This window comes from Gymnoscopelus braueri (assembly GCF_963280865.1).
Source record: "Gymnoscopelus braueri genome assembly, chromosome: 24".
Classification (NCBI taxonomy): Eukaryota; Metazoa; Chordata; class Actinopteri; order Myctophiformes; family Myctophidae; genus Gymnoscopelus; species Gymnoscopelus braueri.
In genome coordinates, this window is record NC_137626.1 from 25,823,192 (window position 1) to 25,846,818 (window position 23,627).

Consider the following 23,627-nt stretch of genomic DNA (forward strand, 5'->3'; position numbering starts at 1 on the left):
AACAAAACTCCCCCTGTTACCTTCTTCATTAAAATGTGCATTTTTAAGAACAAGTGCTTCTCTCGACTTGACAAGATGTTGATGAGTATAAATCGTAAATAAATAAAATGTAATTTCATGATGGGAGAAGAGAACTATAAGAAGAATTTGTGGAAAACAAACAGCTTACAGCTTTATGAAAATATGAATTACAAACTTTTTTTTATGAGGAGCTCATATTGGGTGTTTCAGTAAATGAAATACAGTATCTCTTTTGAAATTAAATGAATCACATTGACACATTGAAGATGCATTTCTATCAAATGGGAATCAAGCAGTCCTTATATAATAGTATACTATATCTATATATATCTACGTACAGTATCTATATAATAAAAATGTTGTTTTGATCAACACAGCGTTGTGCTACCTATACTTGTCAGTGATTTGAGGTGACATAAATGCAACACGTATGCTCATAAACCTTTCAGCCCCGAGGGGCTCATCTGTCATCTCATCTATCCACCACTATGGAACATACCTCGCAAAACAACAATTTCTTCATGTTTCAAAAAAGGACAAACCATACGGTGCCTTTCCTCTAGTGCCACCCTCAAGCTGGATTTACTTGGTTGTGCGCCGGTGTCACACCCCTAAAATAGCTGATCGAGCTTGTAGATGTGCTATTTTATATATAGTATATCTAGCCCTAAAAAAATCAAAAAAGAAATGATGTTGCTATATATTGTTGCGGTCGGGCAGAGACCTCTTATCTCCATATTTTAACATTTTGTGTTTTTTCGTAAGTTAATGCCCTGCTTGATCATACTGCAGCGTCACAAAAGTAGTACATCCACAAGCTTGAAATGCGGCCCGAAGAGGCGCGTTTTGAACTTGTAGATCTGCTACTTTAGCTATTTATTTTTTTAATCCTGTAACAGTTTGGGACATATGAGGTTTCCACACGACAGACATGATTTATTATATAGCTAAAATATAAAAAAGAAATAAAAGCTTTCCCGCTTTTAATGGGTTAAACACAAGACTCAATATTTAATGCACATGAAATTTGCTGAGCGCATTCATGCTTACCTGAAGGATGAACCCTACTGACTTTGGTGACCCCATGGCCTGTTCTTTAGCACCTCCTTCCCTGAATAATACAATATATGGCCCCCCAGCCCCACCCGCTGGCCAATTTTACTTATTCCATGTTTAGCCCCGCTGACACCCCAGGGGTCTAAGGATGGAAATGTCGGTTGGTTCAAACCACTGTGGTTTGGTTGGGGGGTAAGGAACAGCACAGCCTCTAGGGGTCACTAGCTAGGTTTGGGGGGGGGGGTTGGGCATTCATTTGGTTAGCTCGTTCAGGTGTCGAGAAGGGGGAAGTGACTGGATAACAGGAGAAATTCTGTGATATTTCCTCCTGTCGTGGAATCTTTAGGCCCTCAATGTTATTTCACAGTTCAGCTATTTCAGAGAGGATTAGAACATTTTGATTTCTCAACCTTGTCCAGCCCCAATATTAGGCTTCACTTACCAAACACTTTGAGGAGGAGCTCTCGTTCCTGGGACCCGGCCTTGTTGGTGGCCCTGCAGGAGTAGGTGCCTCCATCTTCCTGTCTGATGTTGTGGATGGTTAGAGTGCTCCGCCCACCCTCCAGACTGTAGATGACGTACTTGTCCATCTGCTGCTGTAGCTGCTGCCCTCTCCTGGACAACATGAGAAAGACAGGATGTGTCGTTTTTATTACTATTATTTTTCATTAAAAAAAATCTATATTTTATTGATTTCATCTGTACTGATCAGTCTGATTTCATCTGTACTGATCAGTCAGTGGAGAAAGACAGGGCAAGACCTGCAGGTAGCTGGCAGGGAATCTAACAAGGATTGTTGTTGTTGAATAGTCAGTGTACTTCATCATCATCATCATCTATTTATTTATTTTAAAACGTTGGAAAACGCATAGAGGGTGAACCCTCATTTTCAATGGTGCCGAGATACAGACATACAATAAATGCAGACAGAATTCAAATCAAATGGGCACAAGAATACATGGCTATATCGATTGAAACACAATTAAAATATAGCAGCACTAAATAACTGACTGTGACAACAAGACAGCTGTGACACCTAAATGTGACGACTGAAAACTGTGATCAAACAAACAAGCTGTTCTGTATCATGACAATCATTTACACAGATAGTTCATGTCATGGTTCTATGATTTTATTACTTTTGGAGATTACACAATTATATGGGAATTAAATGACATCGAGCACCCACGCACACTGGGACTGTTGTATGTTAGGTAGCCAACAGTATGTCAGTCCTTCATTGTCTCCGCCAGGCCGAAAGGCATGGCGAGAGAGTATGTTTTGCACCCTGTCCGTCCGTCCGTCCGTCCGTCCGTGTGTCCGTCCATCTGTCTGCGAGAACCTCTGCCCCAAGATTTTCACATGGGCCTGTTAGAGCGCCACCAGGAGGCCGATTTGTGCAAAACTAATTTTGGGATATTACTCTTACAGATTTTATCCAAACATCACGCAAATCGGTACACAGTATCTCTATAGTTATGTGATCAACACGGATCTGTCCGATCTTCAATATTCCATCCTAATTGGCTAACATTGGCTTCCAAAGTTTGCTGGATAGGTCTGTTTCAACAAAATGCCTCAAATCATGAACGCAACGTGCGATTTCTCTGAAATTTCGCACACACATTCCCACTAGGCCGAGGAAGAAATGCCACCCTTTTCACATTGGCCTGTTATAGCGCCACTAGCAGGTCTGATTTAGCAAAACATATTTTTGGAACAAAATGCCTCAAATCATGAATGCAGTGTCCGATTGCCGTGCAAGGCCTAAGAAGAAATGGCGCCCCTTTTCACATTGGCATATTATAGCGCCACCAGGAGGCCACAATAATCTACAGTACCTGACCTGGCGGTGACCTGTGCTCCGAGGAGCACTTTTTCTAGTTCAATCTCTTCTGTTTCTCTCTCTCTCTCTCCATTCCGCATGCACACGAACAACCACCGGCAAAGCACTCAGAACTTGAACCTGTTGTAAGAGGGTAGGCAAATTTTGTACTCTCCTCCTCCATATTTTTGCCATTTCGCTGACATCTCCAGCTAAATATGCGCAAAGAATCAGAATCAGCTTTATTGTCACATCACAGGTTTACAGAAGTAAAGAAAGAGTGTGAAATTTGTTTTCGTGCATAGTTCCCATCGTATCGTTATTTCCATAGGAAAAAAAGAAATAGTTTCACAGACAAACTTTGATCATTAGACGTCACCATGAGCAAACAAAGCATGCCAAGATTGCCAACTTCATAGGGCCTTTGCACCTAATACAAGGCGGAGGCACAAAAGCGGACATTTTTGCTGTTCTGGCCCGCGGACCGCTAATTGCCGGCCACATTACATTTTTGAAATGTTGTAGCCTGAAAACCGGAAAGCATAATACTTTAACAACTTCAACCCTATATTATAGGGTTTAAGTTGTTAAAGCTTTCGGGTTTTCAGGCTACAATGTGTTGAAAATTCTACGTATCTTCCTGTTGACATTATGCTGCAGGCTACACTCTGTTCTATATACCTTCTGTGTGATACGTTGTTGATTTATTTCCGTTCTCCCCATGCTGTGAAGCCCATGCTGAAAGGAAACCACACACTGAGAGGAAATGCAAGTGGGAGCAAGGTAGGAGGGAGGTGACATCAAAAGAAAGAAGAAAAAATGTGCTCTGATTGTTTACATCCAGGATGATTCTGTGTGCACAGTTTATGGATTTTAATCTCCTGAGAGACTAACAGGGTGTGTGTGTGTGTGTGTGTGTGTGTGTGTGTGTGTGTGTGTGTGTGTGTGTGTGTGTGTGTGTGTGTGTGTGTGTGTGTGTGTGTGTGTGTGTGTGTGTGTTTGTTCTTGGAGGTGATGATTGTCTCTGAGCTGCTGTCCATCACAGATGAGAGGTTTTGAACAACCAATGAAGACAGTAAACTGAGTAAAGGCTCTTGCACACAGAGTCCATATTTTTCACATCTGTTTTTTTAAATCCAGCATTGGATAAAATTAATTACGCACAGAAACCTTGCACATCGAGTCCGATGCATAGTATTTTGCAGAACAAAACAGAATTGAGTCACCCTCAGCAAGGATGATTTTGTGGTGCTTTCACTTGTTGAAAAACAGAAAAATAAAAAAGGAAATATTGGGTCCATCCAATCCTGCAGGTAAAGAGCAAGGAGAGTTTCACCTGCTGAGCAAGGACCTGTGGAATTATCCAGATCGTTTCAAGGTTCATTTCAGTGGCCGGGGTTGATGATTTGCTAGCAATACTGGAGCCACATATTAAAAAGAAAACCAATTTCCGCAACTCAATTGATCCTGAACAGCGGCTGGCAGTATGCGCGCACACGCACGCACGCACACACACACACACACACACACACACACGCACACACACACACACACGCACACGCATACAAATGCACACACACACACTTCAAAAGTTGAATTGCCATTCCAAATTGTGCACATCAATAAAGTGTGTGCTAGGGCTAGGCAACGTGCCACTATCATAGGCTATTCAGGGTGCAGCCTTGAAACACAAAATACAGAGTAGAAGTTGATGGATCCAAAAGAGAAAAAATAAAACCCAAAACACAGTATATTGAACCTGATTTGAAATCTTGGAAGAAAGTTCCACAGGCGGTGTGTAAACGTGACTAACGATGTGAGGTTGTATTTATTTTTGAACGTACAATGATTTCAATCAAAAAATACTGACACATGTGGCCGAAGGTACATCTCAAAAGATATTAACAACCCACATTCCCAATGAACCCACTATCATCCCTATTCTGGGCATGTCACAACAGGCAAACATTTGGTGAAAATAGGCAAACATTGTGTGGAAATAGGAGATCTACTGTGCATACAAGCTCACAATGCGTTGTGAGGTTGTGGATCGGCTACTTCCGGCAAAGAGATTTGGTCTAGAGGGATAAAAAGGAGGGGACCAAGTACAGACACCCGGGGGACTGTAGTCATGTATTGTATATAGGGTTCAAGTGGTTATGGAAACCTACGCACCAAGTGAAGCCTGGGCTGACCGGATCATTGCGATCTGGATCTTTTAAATAAGAAATACTTCAGTTATAGTCCAGTCAGATCGATAATAATGGAAAAACTAAAAAACTAAAACACAATGCTTTTATTTAGACAAGACAGTGTAAACTAAAACAGAAAATGATGAGCAGAGAAGGTGGACACAACTCTCCAGTCAGAATCAAACCAGAGACCATGAATCAAAGCAAGACCATAAATCTCCCTTGGTCTTTGGTACTTGTACTAGCTGTTAGCTGTTTACTCTTATTTTATTAATTGTTTTTACTCTTGGTTGTATCTCTGTTTCGTGTCTCCCAAAAGCGGTACTGCCATTACAACTGAATTCCCCTGTGGGATCAATAAAGGTATATCTATAGACGTTACAATTATATGGTCGATTCTTTAACTATAAATGTTCCTCAAGGTCATGCATCGTTAAAAGGTAGGGTATGTGATATTTCTTGGTTAAGACAAAACGTTTTATGTAAAAAGGTTCAAGCACTATATTCTGATTTTGTCTGCTCATTTCTTTTTTGTTAAGAGTATCCTGATTGGACAAAATTGGTATCTACCTATTTTCTTTAAATATTCTGAGGTCGTCAGGCAGTAAATGGCAAAAGGTAAATGGTGCATTTATAGGCATTTTTATGCATTTGAGCCTATAAATGGTATGCGCCTTAACCGCTAGGCCAGCGGCGCCCGGCATCATTAAAACATTACAGGACCTCATGTTGGAGGAGATATGTGCCAACATCTTCAACCATTAAAACGATAGGTTAAATCGAGAGTTACCTGTGCCAGGTGACATCGGGTTGAGGGGATCCAGATGTGATGCAGGTGAAGGTGACTGATTCCTGGTAGTCAGCGGTGGCGTTGAAGGACGGCTGGAACACTGATAGAACTGGAGGCACTGGAAGAGAAGAGGGTCATAATTAGCTGTTTCAGAGGGCTGCCGTTCAGCTTCAATATTGGTCTTTTTCTGATGATAGTAGTCGACATCAGTCAACAGAAATAGTCAATAGTCCATTGATCAATCAAACTTTATTTACATAACACGACAACCCAACTAAATGTATCTCATGACACAGCCAGACAGCCAGCCAGATACTCTACATAGATAGATCGATAGTAAATAAATAAAGAACCAAGTATAAAAACTCATGGAGGAAAATCAGCTGATCAAACAATGTTCAGTAGCAGTTCAGGCTCTAGGCAATACAGTATGAATAAATCCATCTGTGCTCCCCTCAGTCCCCTGGAAGACGTTATCCAGACTATAGCAGCAGCCAAAGTAGTGTGTCCCTGCCATCCAATCAGCTGCAGGGCTGTCATCTTATCCACAGGTCAAAGTAAAACCGAGAGCTGGCCCAGTTGTCTCTGAGACAGGAGCTCTGGTGACGAGGCAATGACAGCTCTGCAGAAAGAGAGCTCAATACAAATAGGACTGTCTCTCTCTGCCTCTCCACTCATTCTCTCCTCTCTCTTCCGCTTCTCTCTTTCAGTCACTCTATTCCATTTCCAATAAGAAACAAGTCATCCTGGACAAATCTCTTTTCTGTCTCTTTCTGTTTATGCTGCAGTCAACTAGAAAAAAACACACACATACACGCACACACACGCACACATAGACGTGTTACTTTTGGTGAGATTAGTCTTATTTTACTGTGTTGAATTGTAATGTGGTTCAACCAAGATGGTAAACGATACTGGATCTCCTCAAAACATGAACACAATGGCATCTCTTAGTTTGGGCAAAACTCTCCTGACAAATGTTTCTTCCTAGTTCGCTTAGAAAAGCATTGCATTGTGGGATGCCAGGTGGCAACTCAACTGCATAACCAACAAGGATTTTAACCATCATTTATTTTTCCTGCGTTCCTGCAAGGCTAGAAGGAACGGACACTCAATGTCTAAATTGCACCGGGAGGCAAACTGCAGCCAAAGGTTTGATGGAATGCAATGAAGTCAACGGGAGCTGGGTCTACAAGCGTATGAATAAACACTATCTTTGATTTATTGCAACCTTTATCAAAAAAAACATTTCAGAAAATAAATAAATCAAGAAAAGAAGACAATGTAGGCGAGAAATAGGCAATGCAGTAACACAATATTGATTCATATTTGAACACTATTTTGTGAGCCGCCATTTTCTTCAATTAAATTCTGTTAATATCAATTACATCGTTTTGTGTCAATGTATTAATTTCTTTATGAAGTAGCCGTGTAATAAGCAGGGTAATGAACAGTGAGCCAGTCATTAATTGAGAAATAAACCCCTTCAGGGTGATTAGAGCCCTCCGGCCTCTCTGTGTATTTCTCAATAATGACCTGCAATAATGACACTGTTCATCCCTTGCTTATTAGACTGTGCTTTGTGCAAATAATATGGCTAAAGTACTTCATGGAAAATCAATTACACTTAATACATTCTGGTGTATTATGCATGAAATTGTTATTTATGCTGTCACATAAAACCTGACTGAAGTCATTTCTGATCTTTAACCCATTAAGACCGGGAAAGCATAGATTTCTTTGGCTATTAATAAAAGAAAAATAGCAGATCTACAAGCTCACACCGCGTGCCGCGCTACGAGCTTGTAGATCTGCTATTTTTTTTCTTTGCTTCTGGGGATTTTACAAATGTCTTCTAACTCCTAACAGTGTTTAGAAAAAAACGTATGTTGCTATAATATCATTGGTTCTCAAACTTATTTCATGCCAAGGACCGCCAAAATTATATGACCCTCCCATCTCAAAATATGCTGTTCCAGGGACCCCCCAGAAGCAAACATTTGAGTTGTTTGCTTTCAAATTATATATATATATATATATATATATATATATATATATATATATAAAAATTAGCACATCTACAAGCTCTTAGCGCGGCATTCTGTGCCGCGATATGAGCTTGCAGATCTGCTATTTTTGAATAGCCAAAGAAATCTTAAAATGACACAGATGCGTTCCCGGTCTGAATGGGTTGAATCAGCTTTGACCTGTGTGGTGTTTCAATGTTTACAAGTTACATAACATAACTAGTTTTCATCTTGACCCTGAACTCCAACAAGACAGGGTCAGGGTCCAATAGCGGCGTGTCTCACATGTGGTTCTGTGACATCATATTGATGATGACGTTGGTTTCGCCCCAAATTGGAGAGACGGCAGAACGTTGGCAGGATGTTCTGCAGTTGCTTTTCTGCCCTGCTTGTCAACCTTCTTCATAGAGTTTATTTCACCCCAGAGAGAATGCATAGGATAGACCACACCAGATCTCAATACTGCCCAAGGTGTAGAGTTGAGGTAAGACACGGACACACACACGCGCGCAGACCGACTCCTACTAGCCTCTTTCAGAGCCATAAAAAGGCTCATTGATATGAATGTTTCCTCGTGCAATCTTCACCAGAAGTGAACACACACACACACACACACACACACACACACACACACACACACACACACACACACACACACACACACACACACACACACACACACACACACACACACACACACACACACACACACACACACACACACACACACACACACACACACACACACACAGAACTTCCCAGGGACAGAAATGTTCCACGCAATAATCAAAGTCCATGAGTCGTATCCAATAGCACTAACTGGACAACTGTGACGACCCAGCATCTGTCTAACATGATAACCATCGATCCCGTCCTCCTCTCCTCTGTTCCCTACTCTGTGTCCACACACCCACATCACACATAACCTCCCTCAAAGACAACAAAAAGGCTACATCATTGACATGGTTTAAGAGTTCAAAAAGGAGAAGTATCAAAGCTTTGTGAGGGCTTACGAGTGAAACCCTTCTAAGTTCAGAGTCAAATCTTTATGAAGGCTTCGTGGCCTGTATGAGTTAACCCCTTCCAACTTCAGAGTCAAATCTTTATGAAGGCTTCGTGGCCTGTATGAGTTAACCCCCTCCAACTTCAGAGTCAAATCTTTATGAAGGCTGAACCATTTGATCCCCAGCATCCATATTCTGGGGGGAACATTAGCCAAACACAGCCAATCTACAAGCTCACAATGCGTCGCAATGCAAAGCATTGTGAGGTTGTCGATCGGCTATTTTTGGCAAAGAGATTTGGTGTAGACGGAACAAATTTAGTTTTGTCAACTTGGACCATTTAATGGTCAAAGTACATTGTAACTCAAGTCCAGTTCTCTAAGATGACACAGGTTTAAGTGGTTAATGTATGAATTAAACCTGTGTATCTTAGTAAAAGCTACTGTATATGAAGCCTTGATGAACGAGTTAAACTACAACTTCAGATTCAAAGCTTTATGAAGGCTCGCTCTGTTGTTTGACAAAATGTAGGTAAAGTACTGACTAAGACAAAAGAGGAGGATGCACATCCCAATCTACAGCCCAGGTTCTGGACAAACGACAGAAACAGTCAAATCTGCACACTGGTTCTCAGCATCACTTTTCTACTGCTGCTTTCAACGTTTCGATCTAGTCCATCTTCATCAAGAATTGAATTCCTGATGAAGATCGACAAGATCGAAACTGCAACAATTAATGCAGGAATAAAAAAAGTGGAGCTGAAGTGGATTTGATCTGTTATATAGTACTGTCTCCCACTACTCTTCAATATTCCTAACCCGGGTCTGTATTAGATTTGAACTATACAGTAGCAACATACGTTTTTCAGAGAACTGAATTAAAAGGCATTTGGCCTCAGGTCTACATGGATTTACCCTTCCATTGTGTTAGGGTCTTTTTTGGAAGTTTGAATAGGTAAAAAGTACCCTTTACATTTCTTTATTCTAACGAGGCTTCATGATATCCTCAGAAATAGCCATCTTAACACACCAAAATTATTTATCATCATTTTAATTAATTCTGATGGTCTCAACAAAAAAATAAGTGACACTTGTGGTGTCACAATTCCCCCCAAAATGTTCAATATTCACATGTTTGAGAGTGAGAGAGACTTGTCCTCAATTAGCATTTGCTATCAGGAGTAAAATAAAGTTTGAGTTTATGAAAAATAAATGACTTTTTACCTTCTATGGTATACGGGTCATTTCGGACCCTAACACCACTAGTGTCACTATTTTTAATAATAAAAAAAAAAAAAAGTTAAAAAACGAAAAGAAGTATTATTATTATATATATTTTTTGGAAGTGTGTTCTAATTATTATTCTTAATTATTCTATTATAGCTAGATAACATCATTATCCATTGCCTTCATTATAGGAAATTAAATGAGTGAATTTTAAAATTTTTATAATAGAAAACGAGATATATTGAAAGATGAAACCCTAGCCCTACATAATATTTTAAAAAGTGTTTACATGGATATGAATGCATTGCAAGTCAGCTATGAGGTGGGAGAAAAAAAATGAAAATACTAATTTTTTGGAGTATTTTGGGCTGATTTAAATCACGGGTCAAATTTGACCCGCTAACACCACAAGTGGATGCAGTTTTCTAACACAATGCAAGGGTTAAAAAGCACATGGAAATCTCTAAGTAGCGTGTCATCCTTAAAGTGAGGCTATCTGCTGGAAGAACAGGCCACGCGTCATTGAACACGCACACTCATTACTGGATCTTCCTCAGAGCTGAAGTAAGTGGATACATTTCAATTAATAACTAAAATATAGTTATTAATGGATATGGATAGTTAATATTATTAACTATCCATTATAACTATTTAGGCCACAAAGCCCAGAGCCATCGTTAATTAAAAGTTTTCATTCACATAAAATAGCAATGAGAGAGAGAGAAAGAAGAAATCAAATCAAACCAAGGTCTGTACCAAGAGCATTAATAATGAACTCCAGTAAAGCTTATAATGTCAGAGATGACAACTCTGCAGTATATATCAGAATGATTGATTGGACCTTTACAGAGTGCAGTATACTGTATATCAGAATGAATTACTGGACCCTTACAGAGTGCAGTATACTGTATATCAGAATGAATGACTGGACCCTTACAGAGTGCAGTATACTGTATATCAGAATGAATGACTGGACCCTTACGAGTGCAGTATACTGTATATCAGAATGAATTACTGGACCCTTACAGAGTGCAGTATACTGTATATCAGAATGAATTACTGGACCCTTACAGAGTGCAGTATATATCAGAATAGACCTTTACAGAGTGCAGTATACTGTATATCAGAATGAATTACTGGACCCTTACAGAGTGCAGTATACTGTATATCAGAATGAATGACTGGAGTGTAGGGCATTCACAGAATAGTCGAATATTCGAATATTCGAATACCAAACCGACTATTCGACTATCAAACCACTATTCGACTATTCAAAAAAAAAAAAAAGTGGCTTTTTAGTGGCTTTTCTAGAGCAGACACGCAGCTGTGAGCTCTGGTGTGACGTCAACTCGCATTCCTTGAGTCGAGTCATCAATGCCATTGAAAAAAAATAAAAAATAAAAAAATAATAATTTTTTAATTTTTTTTAATCAAATCGAATAATCGACTATTCGAATACTTTTGGGTCGAATAATTCGAATACCATAAATCACTATTCGTTAATGCCCTAGACTGGACCCTTACAGAGTGCAGTATACTGTATATCAGAATCAATGACTGGACCCTTACTGAGTGCAGTATATATCAGAATAAATTATTGGACCCTTACAGAGTGCAGTATTAATTATTGGAACCTTACAGATGGCAATCACGGTTTTCTACACTGTGAACTGCAGGTTAATTTAAATATTTAGAATATGATATATCAGTTCATACTTGTTTACCTTTGAAATGATGTTGAAATCAACAAAAGAAAATGAGAGAAATGCAAATATGCCCCTCTTGAAGCCAACCATTGACTACTATAGTACTAGTAATAGTATAATAGAGGCAGGTGTACAACTTACAACCATTGCCTACTAGAGTGTTAGTATTAATACCCGTTCCTGGTTTATTCTGATACAGGATCCTCTATCCTGAGCTCAAGCTAACCTGTACAAGATAGTCTTTGTGTAATAATCATTAAAAAATGTTTTTAAGGTTTTATAATGAACCCCGTTTATAACTCTTTGACTGCCAATAATGAGATTTCTCTGCATATTTTGCTAAGGTGTAGTCTGCCAATGATGAGAATGACGAAATGTTGTGTTTCATTTCCACTAGATGGCACTGTTCGCTCGCCTATTGGCTCCCAGTGAAGGAGAGAAGCAGCGGGTCATGTGATCGCAAAAAAATCCTTGTTCACTTCCTTGTAATTTGATCTGGAAGAATGTCTTTTCCTCCGTTTCTGTTGCTTTTTGGCGAAAGCAGCCCACAACTATGGAACGGATGATCGCGGCAGCTCGCTTCCCCCCCTCCCCCCCCGATTCTACAAGACTCAGAGACGTCTTTTAAAGCAATCGGGGGATCGATCATACTGGAGATGAATATTCTATGATTTTTAAAATGAAAACACTCGAAAATCGCTGGCAGTGGCGTGGCAAATTATGTTTTATTTCAGGCAGTCAAAGAGATAATATACACAAGGTTTGATTTACCCCAGTAAATTATGCTGACCACATTATACCTGGTGTCCCTATTTTGGGCAACTTTTCCAAATTCATCCAAATTTGTCAAAAACATTCTGTGGTGTGTGAGCTTGAAGATCATACATTTTTGCTATTAGTCATACAAAGTTATAGGGCTTAAGTGGTTAAGAAACGTTTTTTTTTAAATAAATTGAACTGCATATACGTAACCTATATCAACTGGAGAAGCCAAGGAATGAATTCATGCTTTTGTAAAGTGGGCTCTGTACTATGTAGTTCTGTAAGGAAACCCGGCATCCAGCTCACCGTTGACGACCACAATGATGTCCACAAAGTCGATCTCACCACGGGCTTCAACACTGGCCTCACAGCGGTACACACCCTCATCTGCCTTGGTCACCTGATGGATCTGAAGGTTGTTGTTCGGCAACACCTGGTACCTGCCTTCACACACAGAGAGAGAGAGAGAGAGAGAGAGAGAGAGAGAGAGAGAGAGAGAGAAATAATAATCACAAATGAAGACAGAGACATAGATAGATTCAAGATAACTTTACTGTCAATCACAAAAAAACAGAATAAATTATTTTACAAGGCACAGCAATGCACGCACACACGCACACACGCACACACACACACACACACACACACACACACACTTAAAGGGCAAGACCACTTTGGTAGAGGTTTGGGTTGTGTAGTTACCTTGCCATTATGTAACTCCAAAGGTGGGCAAGAAATCAAAAATAATTGCTCCATTGATTAGAAATTGATCATTCAAAATATGCTCCTCATTGACTTACTGTACATTGTACGGTAAAACAGCTCTCAAAGTCACTCTTTTAGCACATAAATGAACCCAAACCTAGCTGATTCAGACAATATATAACATCACCAAACCCAGTACTGTTTTTTTTTTTAAATAAAAATGTCAACTTCCTGTAGATTTTGCCATTTTTAATAAGTAGAAAACCTGGACTGGATCCGCGGATCCGGATCCAGATCTTCAAATAGTAAAATCAACAGGAAGTTGACATTTTTATTAAAAAAACAAACAGTACTGGGTTTGGTGATGTTATATATTGTCTGAATCAGCTATGTTTGGGTTCATTTATGTGCTAAAAGAGTGACTTTGAGAGCTGTTTTACCGTACAATGTAAGTCAATGAGGAGCATATTTTGAATTATCAATTTCTAATCAATGGAGCAATTATTTTTGATTTCTTGCCCACCTTTGGAGTTACATCATGGCAAGGTAACTAACTACACAACCCAAACCTCTACCAAAGTGGTCTTACCCTTTCAAAATGCAACTCGCAGTGCTAAAAAGGTCAGAATAGAGTTCCTACTGTTTTCACATTAATGTGTTCAGGGTGATGATCGCAAAGGGAATAAAATAGTGAGTGGAGGGGGTGAGAGGGATCCTGCTTGATCAGAGTGACAGGCCTAATTACTTACTGGGTGTAGAGTACAGATAGGGGCGTTTGGCATGAACCAATTATTTACGTAGATTATTAGAATTATTAGATAAAGAAAGAGAGAGAGAGGGAGGGAGGGAGGGAGGGAGGGAGAGAGAGAGAGAGAGAGAGAGAGAGAGAGAGAGAGAGAGAGACGGAGAGATGGAGAGAGATAGGTGAAATTAGAAACTTGTGAAAAATGAATGAGAAATGCAATCTCCATTTCTCAATAGTCCAACTGTCAATCTTCCGCTCAGCACATTTGCCTGATAAAGTCCACATAGATAAACGCTTCAGCAGTTACAGTCCCACATACTGTACACTATGCTGCAGCCCTGGGATTGGACTCTTATCTGATTTTTCCCCAAGCAATATGCGTAACCGTCTAATGTAATTAAGCCAAAAATGATGATAAAGAGATGGCCATCGGCCACTTTTCATCATCATCACAGTGCTGAAGATTTGAATTTCAATTAAAACATCTGACCATCTTGATGTTTATCAGCTCAGTGAGAGTTCAGATCACATCAGTAGAAGCAGCTCTGGGACTGGTGTGATGTTATGGTTATTATTCTGTGCAGAGCATTGCTGAGCACTCAGAGGTCAGCAACATGCCCTGGAGACACACTTGGGTATTGAGTGCCTTGCTTAAGGGTCCAGTTGCTGAAAAAGGTGAGCGAAGTCTCACTTTCATTCACTTTTCCAAGTTTACATCTGCAGGAGTTGAACCTGTGACCTTCTGTACATTAGCTCAATGATCAAACGATTAAGTTGCTGCAGCGTTAATGAGAAACATATCAGAGAGGATCAATGAATTAATGATGTTTTGAAGAAGTTGTTGACATTTTTGCTGATGATTTCATTGTCACACAAATATTTTAAATTGTCAAATTGTCAAACCAAGACACAATGCCTCAATAGAAGAGAAGGGAGACCAAATACAACCACCCCAATTGTAGTTGTATTGTATCATCATACTCTACCATACAGATTGGACAAGACAAAAATAACATTTTATTCTCACAAAACAAATAAAATAATAGAGCTATATCTAACCTATTAAAACCGTGTCATTTTAGATTTGAGCTAAAAAGCATTACTTTATACTTTGGCTATTCAAAAATAGCTGATATACAAGCTCATGAGCTTGTAGATCAGCTTTTTTTGAAAGAAATCGCGAAAAGTTGAATATAATATATTTTTTAAAGCAAACATTTTTAACTCAAATCTTTGCTTCTGGGGTCCCTGGAACAACATATTTAGAGATGGGGGTTGGGGGTCCTTGAAAAAGTTTGAGCACCACTGACAGAAAACTGTTTTCTGAATCATTTGTAGAATCGGCCTCTGGTCTTAATGGGTTAAGAGAAAAAACACTGATAAGTCACATAGTCTTACTGTGGCGTTCCTCTGTGATCTCTTGGTTCTGGTAGTACCACACCACCACAGGCACCGGGGAGCTGATGACGTCGCACACCACCTCCGCCGTCTCGCCATGGCGGAACTCCTGCGGCGACTGCACCTCCTGGAATGTCAGCCTCTCTGTGAGACAGATCACACACAGAGGGTAGCATTAAGCACATGCAAGCTTGCATTTTTTAAAGCCTATAGCCAACACCTATTGTACCAGCATCAGGGGTGGACAAAGTACTACTACTCAACTCCAGTACTTGAGTCAAGATAATCCTGGTCAAATATTACTCAGCTGTGAAAAGTGAAAGTGAAAGTTGCTCAGTCAAATTTGTAAAGTACTGGCGTACTTGCTGAAAAAAAATACATGAAAAAAATACAAATGCATTCAAAAGTACAAATTACAAAGTAGCCTACACCAAAATATCTATAATAGTGAAAATAGCCCATCTCGTGGTGGCCTAAGTGGTTAATTCATAATGTTCTTTTTCCAGTATCCAAAAACACAAATACTCAAGTGAAGTACAAATGCTGTAGATTTACAGTACTCAAGTAAATGTTGGTTACTGTCCAGCACTGACCAGGATAAGCATTCACAACCAAACCAGCCCACGGTTTTCCCGGTTTTAATGGGTTAACAGTTAACACTGGCGTGATGTCCCTATTTTGGGACAAATCTACAAGTTGAGAAAGCTCTCAACTTAATTATATCACCTAAATTATATGAATAAGTTTGGCAGCTGGTCATATTTAGGGTAAACTTTTGTGCCAATATCGTATTTTCTTTTATATTCGTAACAAATAAACAGATCCTGAAAACCCTGTTTTGTTTTAGGACGTTGCTGTTGTACTGTTCATATCTTGCCTGAACACATTTGAAAATGTCTCTCTCCTTGTTGATTTTATGCTCATGCTTGCCTCATTCCTTCAGGTCTGAGTTTCATTAACTCAAATTAAATCACCTTACTTTGCATAATGAAAAGTAAATTAGTCATATTGTAGCTGAGCCGATTAAAAATAAATTGAAATAAAATCAATATAACCCCTAGATAGAATTGCTGAGTAATTAACTAGGGTCTGAAAAATCTGGAAACAACTTCAGTGCAGGAGGTGGAATTATTTTTCGTTTCATTTTCCTGAAACACAATACTGTTACATCTTTTCAAGCCATACACTGAAAACATATATTTTCACATTTGACCAGTTTCTATGCCTACCGTATGTTTATTGGAGGTTTATACCATACACTTAAACAGATATCAGTTTCACCATCCACATTTGCACACAACCAAACTTAATAACTCAACATATTCTGATGCGAACAGATTCTGATCATACAAGGCTAGGCAAAGGAAATAGTAGTGTTTCCGTAGCCACGGGACCCCTGGCAGTATAGGCTGTGCAAAAGCTACTTCCCCCAGACAATCAGGCGTGTACGAGAAGACCACAAATAGCAATACGCTCTGGATACGCTGAATCCCAAACAGGCTATGAACGATTGACACCGTCCGCCTGCTACTGTGCGCACACAAATGGAGGCAGCCCAATCGCACATACTGTAGCACCCCTAACATCCCCCCACAACACTTACAGTAAACACACACACACACACCACACACACATAAACACCTGACACTTTGCATATTAGAATTGAACACAATCCCCAGAGGGAACTCAATGACAGGCTGGGTATCCCATCTCTTAATCACATCCTGCCCACTGTGATCCAGGCTACTCGATGTAAGCGTATGTTGACAGCTAGATACTGTCAACGTTTTCTGTTTACAGCCGATGAGCAGGTGCATATAGAAGAGGACTTTTGCACACATTTAATTTCCCTGGGGGGCGTACTGTTATGTACAGTTGACTTTCTAAATAAACATTCTTACTCGTGTGGTGCATTTACACCTACAGCTGTTCTTTCCAGAGGCAAAGGTGATTGTAAACTGCATTCATGTGTACACAATTAATTTATTTTTTAACGTTCTGTTCTGTTGCCATTACTGCCAAGAAACCTAGGTGTCTCGAAATAGCCTAAATAAATAAATAGCTAGATAAATAAATACAGAGAGTGAGAAGATAGATACAGTAATATAATAATGTTAACGAAATAAGAGTTTGCACAAATTTAAGCTAAATTAAGATTCATAAATCAATGGCACATAAAAGTGTCTATGCAAGTATTTTTCTCTTAAATGAATCAGGCATAAGCATTTCATGAGAAATTATCTTATTATTATCTGATTAAGTTCAACTTAATCTTAACCCATTAAGACCGGGAAAGCATCTGTCATTTTAGATTTGAACCATTATTTTATACTTTGGCTATTCAAAAATAGCAGATATACAAGCTCATGTGCCGCACTATAAGCTTGTAGATTTGCTATTTTTTTTTAAATCATGAAAATGTGTGCAAATCTTTGAATATATATTTTTAAAGCGAACACTTTGCTCTGGGGGTCCCTGGAACCAAATATTTTGAGATAAACTGAAAAAGTTTGAGAACCACTGATATTATAGCAACGTTGTTTCAGAAAACTGTTAGCATTTAGAAGACAAATTTGTAGAATCGGTCTCAGGTCTTAATGGGTTAAGATAATTTCCAGTGATATATCGCATGGAGCACCAATCCAACAACATTTTTATGAATGAGACACCTGGTGCGTTGATGAATTGCCTTCACAAGGGCTCTGCCCAAGGAAAGACGCTGCAACACAAACACAACTAACCCCCCCCTGCTGTCTAGCTTCTGATGGTGTTGTGATGGGGGCCGAGGAGCACAGCAGAGACCAGAGCACCGCTGGGCTGATATCATCCATGAGTGGGTTGTAAAGGAGAATAAATCTCCCATACCCATTTATTCATATTGTCGTTACTTTTCAGGTGTAGTTTATTATTAGACACAAGCTTGTTAATACTCCCTGTTGCTTCAATATATTTATCATACCCACAGACACACATAACAGATCTACAAGCTTGTAGATCGGCTATTTTGCTACTTTTGTACGACACTGCAGTATGACGAAGTAGGGCATTCATTTGCGAAAAAAACATACAAAGTTGAACTATGGAGACGAGGTTTCTGCCTGCCAACAATATCATGCCTCCCTTCTTCTCGCTGGTTTTTCTCATTTGCATTTTGTCGATAGATTTAAGCCTATCTCTGCTCCTTACAATGAGCCCCCCCCCCCCCACCCATGCCCCCCTCTGAGCGGAAATGTGTGTCTGCATCCTGCCGTCTTCATTAGCTGCTCAGATGAAGCCACAAGCTTTTATCCTTGGTATTCATTTGTTTTCAATTCCTTCTCCACTCTAGTTTTTATTATTTATTTAGTTATTTATTATGTATAAACTCTTCTCTCTCGCTTTTGTAGTCACAGGAATGAGTCATAGAAACATGCCTTCCCCCTGCAACTCTCTGCAGCAGTTGACTGGTGTCAACTGGTGAACTGAGAATAAACTTGGCTCGAGCGGTGAAGGACTTTGTCTTCTGAAGTTTTGCTCCGTGCGTCGACTGTCGAGGACAAAATGTCAAGTGTGCATACGAGCCAGTTCGCCTCTGAGCCGTTCAGCTGAGACGCGAGAGTTTTCACTCTCTTTCTGTTTCTGCTGGCTCGCTTCCCAGCCAACATCATCTGTTTGCGCTGGTGTCACTGAGGGAAAGAAAGTACCTCGAACACAAAGCCCGACGGCAAGTGAAGTAATGATAAATTGTTTTGCATCCAATCAGATGCATGCATCTTGTGAAATCTAATTTAGATTCACACGGGATTAGAGCATCAATTAGAGGGAACCTCTGTCTTCACAACATTATAGTAGGCAGGATAATTCACGCTGGAATTGTTACTTGACAAATTACAGACATGGCAGATTTCTGCAGGCTAAAATTGCAGACAATCTCCATAATTCTTACAAATTGGTAGATGTCCCCCAGATACAGACTAGCACTTGTCCTGTGTGAATACTGAATAGGGTTAAAGTTGGAGAATGGCACATTGTCACTGGACACTGAAGGCTGCCTGTCTGAGCCTTGTTCCCTTTGGCCCCAGCAGTAGAGACAGGACTTATCCAGCAATAACACAAAATTAAATTGAAGAGAATGTTTCAATGTGTCAACTCATTAGTGTAATTATTCCGAATGACTTTCTCTGTGCGCCTGTCTAATTGCACTCTCCTCCATTAAAATAGCAGGCTATGACGGGCGGCACTCTTTATAACTCGCCACACACAGAAATATCCTAGATTTATCATCACTGGCCAACCAGCGCACAGAACGCTGGTTCATAAATTATGCATGTCCAAAATGTACGTCTGTAATATTTAGCATTTAGAGGAGAAACAGTTCATTTATTATTCATTATGTGGTGGATCATATTTAATTGGTCATTGTTTGGCGACTTTATTCCTTTTGTTTTCCAGCTGCATCCCTTTGTTCTTTTGCACCATAAGATCAATAAAGGATAATTCCTTTTAACAGGTCGTTCATGAAAGTCCTTGCGGTCTTGTTTCCAATGAGAACCTGTGAGCAATTGGGGTTAAGAGTCTTGCTCAGGGACAAATTTCATATCATCGGCGCATATGCTGGGATAGCCTGGAATCGAACCTGGGGCAACCAGGGCCTCTGGTTCCCTAGGCGGGCTCACTAACCACTCAGCTATGGCCGCCCCTAATCAATAGAATTAAGAATCCTCTAAATGTTATTTATGGTGTGTTCTGTGCGCCTTAAGTCATAGTTTGAAATATTTGACATTAAATAATGTATTTGTTGTTGCCAACTTGCCTACTGGGTTATGATTTATGCATCATTATAATGGCCAACAGCGTCAGTTTGATCGTTAAATGTGATAGGTGTTCTGTATCTTTCATTTACCGTTTCTCTGTCAGTGCTACTGTATCTGTTTTCTATCAAAATGTAATGGTCACTCCTTAAAACTGTCTGATTATTTCATCAATGATTCATCTGTTTGGCCTGGTAATGTTGTTCCATGTCAAAAATAGCTCACAACGCATCACAACCCTTGTTGATCTGCGATTTTTGGCTAATGTTCCCCCCAGCATATGGATGCTGGGGTTCAAGTGGTTAATGTCCCCACTGCACTCCCCATATCAGAAACTCGTTTTTTTTTGTTCGATCTGAGCCCCATTGCCTTCCATCATATTTCATGAAAGTTAAATATAAGAGCATACTGTACATGAAAAAAAGGAAAAATGCATAGAGGTTCTGCTCTTTGGATGATTTGATTTGTAATAAGGCGTTGTGCACAAGAAATGTGGTGCTGATCAATCTAGCAGTTTACAAGATTAGCTCCAAACAGACAGACAGACAGAATGACAGACACACACATACACACACACACACACACACACACACACACACACACACACACACACACACACACACACACACACACACACACACACACACACACACACACACACACACACACACACACACACACACACACACACACACACACACACACACACATAAAGACTGCTAGCCACGCCATAAAATAAAATAGAACAATGCATACTGTAGATAAGTGTCCTTATAGTTAGACTAAAATGTTCATACTTTGTGTCTGAATTGACTGACTCAAATGTCCAATATTTATGACTAAATCTTGACTAAAATATCTAGGGTTTTTGTCAACTGAAAATAGACTAAAATGTCTATAGTTATTATGGGCTAAAAGTGATTAAAACAACTATAATATTGCATCGTGGTTGTATGCCTCGACCAATCAGTTGCAGTTTACATCCATGTCTTTCCAGGATAGTACAGCTAATTATGAAGGAATGCGACCTTGACCGTGGACCACCAAACTCTAATCAGTTCACCCCAGAGAGCTGAAATATTTTCAACTGGATGAGACCTGGAAAAACAAAAAGAACGCTTTACATGGCCTCGTGACTCGTGCAAATATTTATATGAACGTGTTCCTGACTTCCTGTGTATCAGTGTGACCGTGTTTATAGTGTGAGTTACTCACGATAGATCTCCAGCACCACGGTGGCCTCCTGGCTCTGCCCGCTGGCATCCGTTGCCTGGCAACGGTAGATGCCAGCATCCTCCACCACTGCATTGTAGATGATGAGGCGCGAGCGCGATGTCTCTGTGTGCAGCGTTACGCGCTTGGACGCCACCATGCGCTCACCCTGCGGGTTGAACCACTCCAGCCGCACCAGCTCACCAATGGCTTGGTGGGTTCAGAGAGAGAGAGGGAGGGGAAAAACAGAGAGAAATAAGACAATCTTGAGTGAATGAATTCCAAGAATGAATTCACTCGCTGGTGGTGGGGGCAGCTACAGTAAAATAGAGGGTGGGGGGGGTATTTCTTCACAGCAGATGTGTCACTGGAATAGATGGTCAACCACAAACGCTAATAACGCGTCACAATGTGGACGCGTTGATCTGCTATTTTCGCTAGGGTTCATGTAATTTTCGCTAGGGTTCATGTAATCTCTCAAGCCAGGCAACTCTTCCACAGTATTTGAATGCTACAGAGAGTCTGTAACTACGCCTTGTAAAAGTTGCGAACAGGACACTGTCATCTGCTATTCAGACCGGAAGGGAATTTCATCAATCATGATGTGGTTTTCATGATTTCAAATGTGCTGATTTAAAAAAATATATATATATATTTTTTTCCATTTCTGCTAAGCAGCAAACTAGACAGGTTTTGATTTACATTAGGAATTATTTATGTGACTACAAAGCCGAAACTGAAGTGGGGTAGGCCGGAATTCCACTATATACATATCGTTTGCATTTTCAGTGCTTCAGATATACAGACTTTTAGACAGAAGCATTTGAACAGACTGTGTGAGCCAACAGTCTGTCTCTAGAGACTAGAGTTCATCATGAGGTTGAACACAGTGGAGTGCAGTAACATTATCTCTAGATGTGTTTTATTTAGGTGTTACTGTGTGCCAGCATGAACAAAAGTTGGCATGCAAACATAATGGCTGTGAAAAGGGTCTCCGTACTGAATCATATCGATGTTACCATTTTGTTCCAGATATGCTTGGCATTAAATGTAAGTCAATAACTTGCTTTCAGATATCTATGTGTCCATGAATAACCTGATTTTCTCCCAGTGATGTAAAGCAGTTACAACCACATCATAACTCTGTTGGTTCCAGTGCTAACAGACAGATGCCAGATTCATTTGTAGACCTGGCATCCTAGAGTGTGTATAGTTTCAATGTACCATTTTTTTATTTTACAGTATACTGTTTAGACTGATGATAGGTTCTTGGTTTACCTTCAGTATGATCCTAGAATACTATTTCTACGCATTGGATGTATTACCTCGTTTTTACCTTACTGTAAATAACTCTGGATTAAGAGCGTCTGCTAAATGCCTGAATTGTAAATTGTAATTTTCTGGATCCTGTAGATCAGGGGTTCCCCAACTTTATCATGTCAGCGATCCTCAAGTAGCTATAGCCTCTGGCCATGGCCCCCCCTATTGCAAACATTTATTTATTTATTTTACAATGGCATGCCCCAAATAGGGACACCAGAACAGTGTGAGTGGTTAAACTGACAAAAACAAAATCACATGAATTGATACTGAATTCAAATTACAATCTCTCTCACTATACATCATTACTATTCTTCCCTTTCGACTTGGCCACCCTGCCAACCCCCACATTGAAAACCAATGTTGTAATGTAGACAATCTCATTTTCTTTTTTTTAAATCTCATTTTCACTCGCTCCTGCAGCTAGCTGTTCAAGTGTTGACAGTTACTGTGAATGTGAGGTAGTTTACAATAGTTTGTAGGAATACATTATCACCATCATCTGCCACTTGGATGAGAGTGCAGAGCATGAGAATGAACTGAACACCAACAGTAAACAGGATGACATGCTTCTGTATCCTGGATACTGTTTGAATATTCCACACTTCTCCAGGATAAGAGCTTTTCTTGGTTTATTTCACGTTTACGTGCTGAGTATCCTTAATATCAAGGAGATATTGTTGTGCATGTAAACACAGTGAGATGAGGGGGGTAGGGGAAGGAGAGAGAGTGAGTGAGAGAGACGAAGACTGTGAGAGATAGAGAGAAAAGAAAAAAAACTAAAACAAGGCAGATCTCTGTCTCACAGGAGCGCCAACCGAGATAACAACAACCAAACGAGCTGCTCC

At 39.9% G+C, this 23,627-nt stretch overlaps 1 protein-coding gene across 1 annotated transcript in view; it reads right to left on the reverse strand.

The window, feature by feature from the left end:
* The window catches only part of ncam2 (neural cell adhesion molecule 2), a gene marked incomplete at both ends in the record, with an annotated part of 207,715 nt that overhangs the window by 53,847 nt on the left and 130,241 nt on the right, over window positions 1–23,627 (reverse strand). The window contains 5 exons of the mRNA XM_080422596.1: window positions 1,520–1,692; window positions 5,885–6,002; window positions 12,916–13,053; window positions 15,458–15,601; window positions 21,463–21,669. Of these exons, the coding sequence (XP_080278722.1) occupies window positions 1,520–1,692; window positions 5,885–6,002; window positions 12,916–13,053; window positions 15,458–15,601; window positions 21,463–21,669 (780 nt within the window). The remainder of the gene's footprint in view (window positions 1–1,519; window positions 1,693–5,884; window positions 6,003–12,915; window positions 13,054–15,457; window positions 15,602–21,462; window positions 21,670–23,627) is intronic.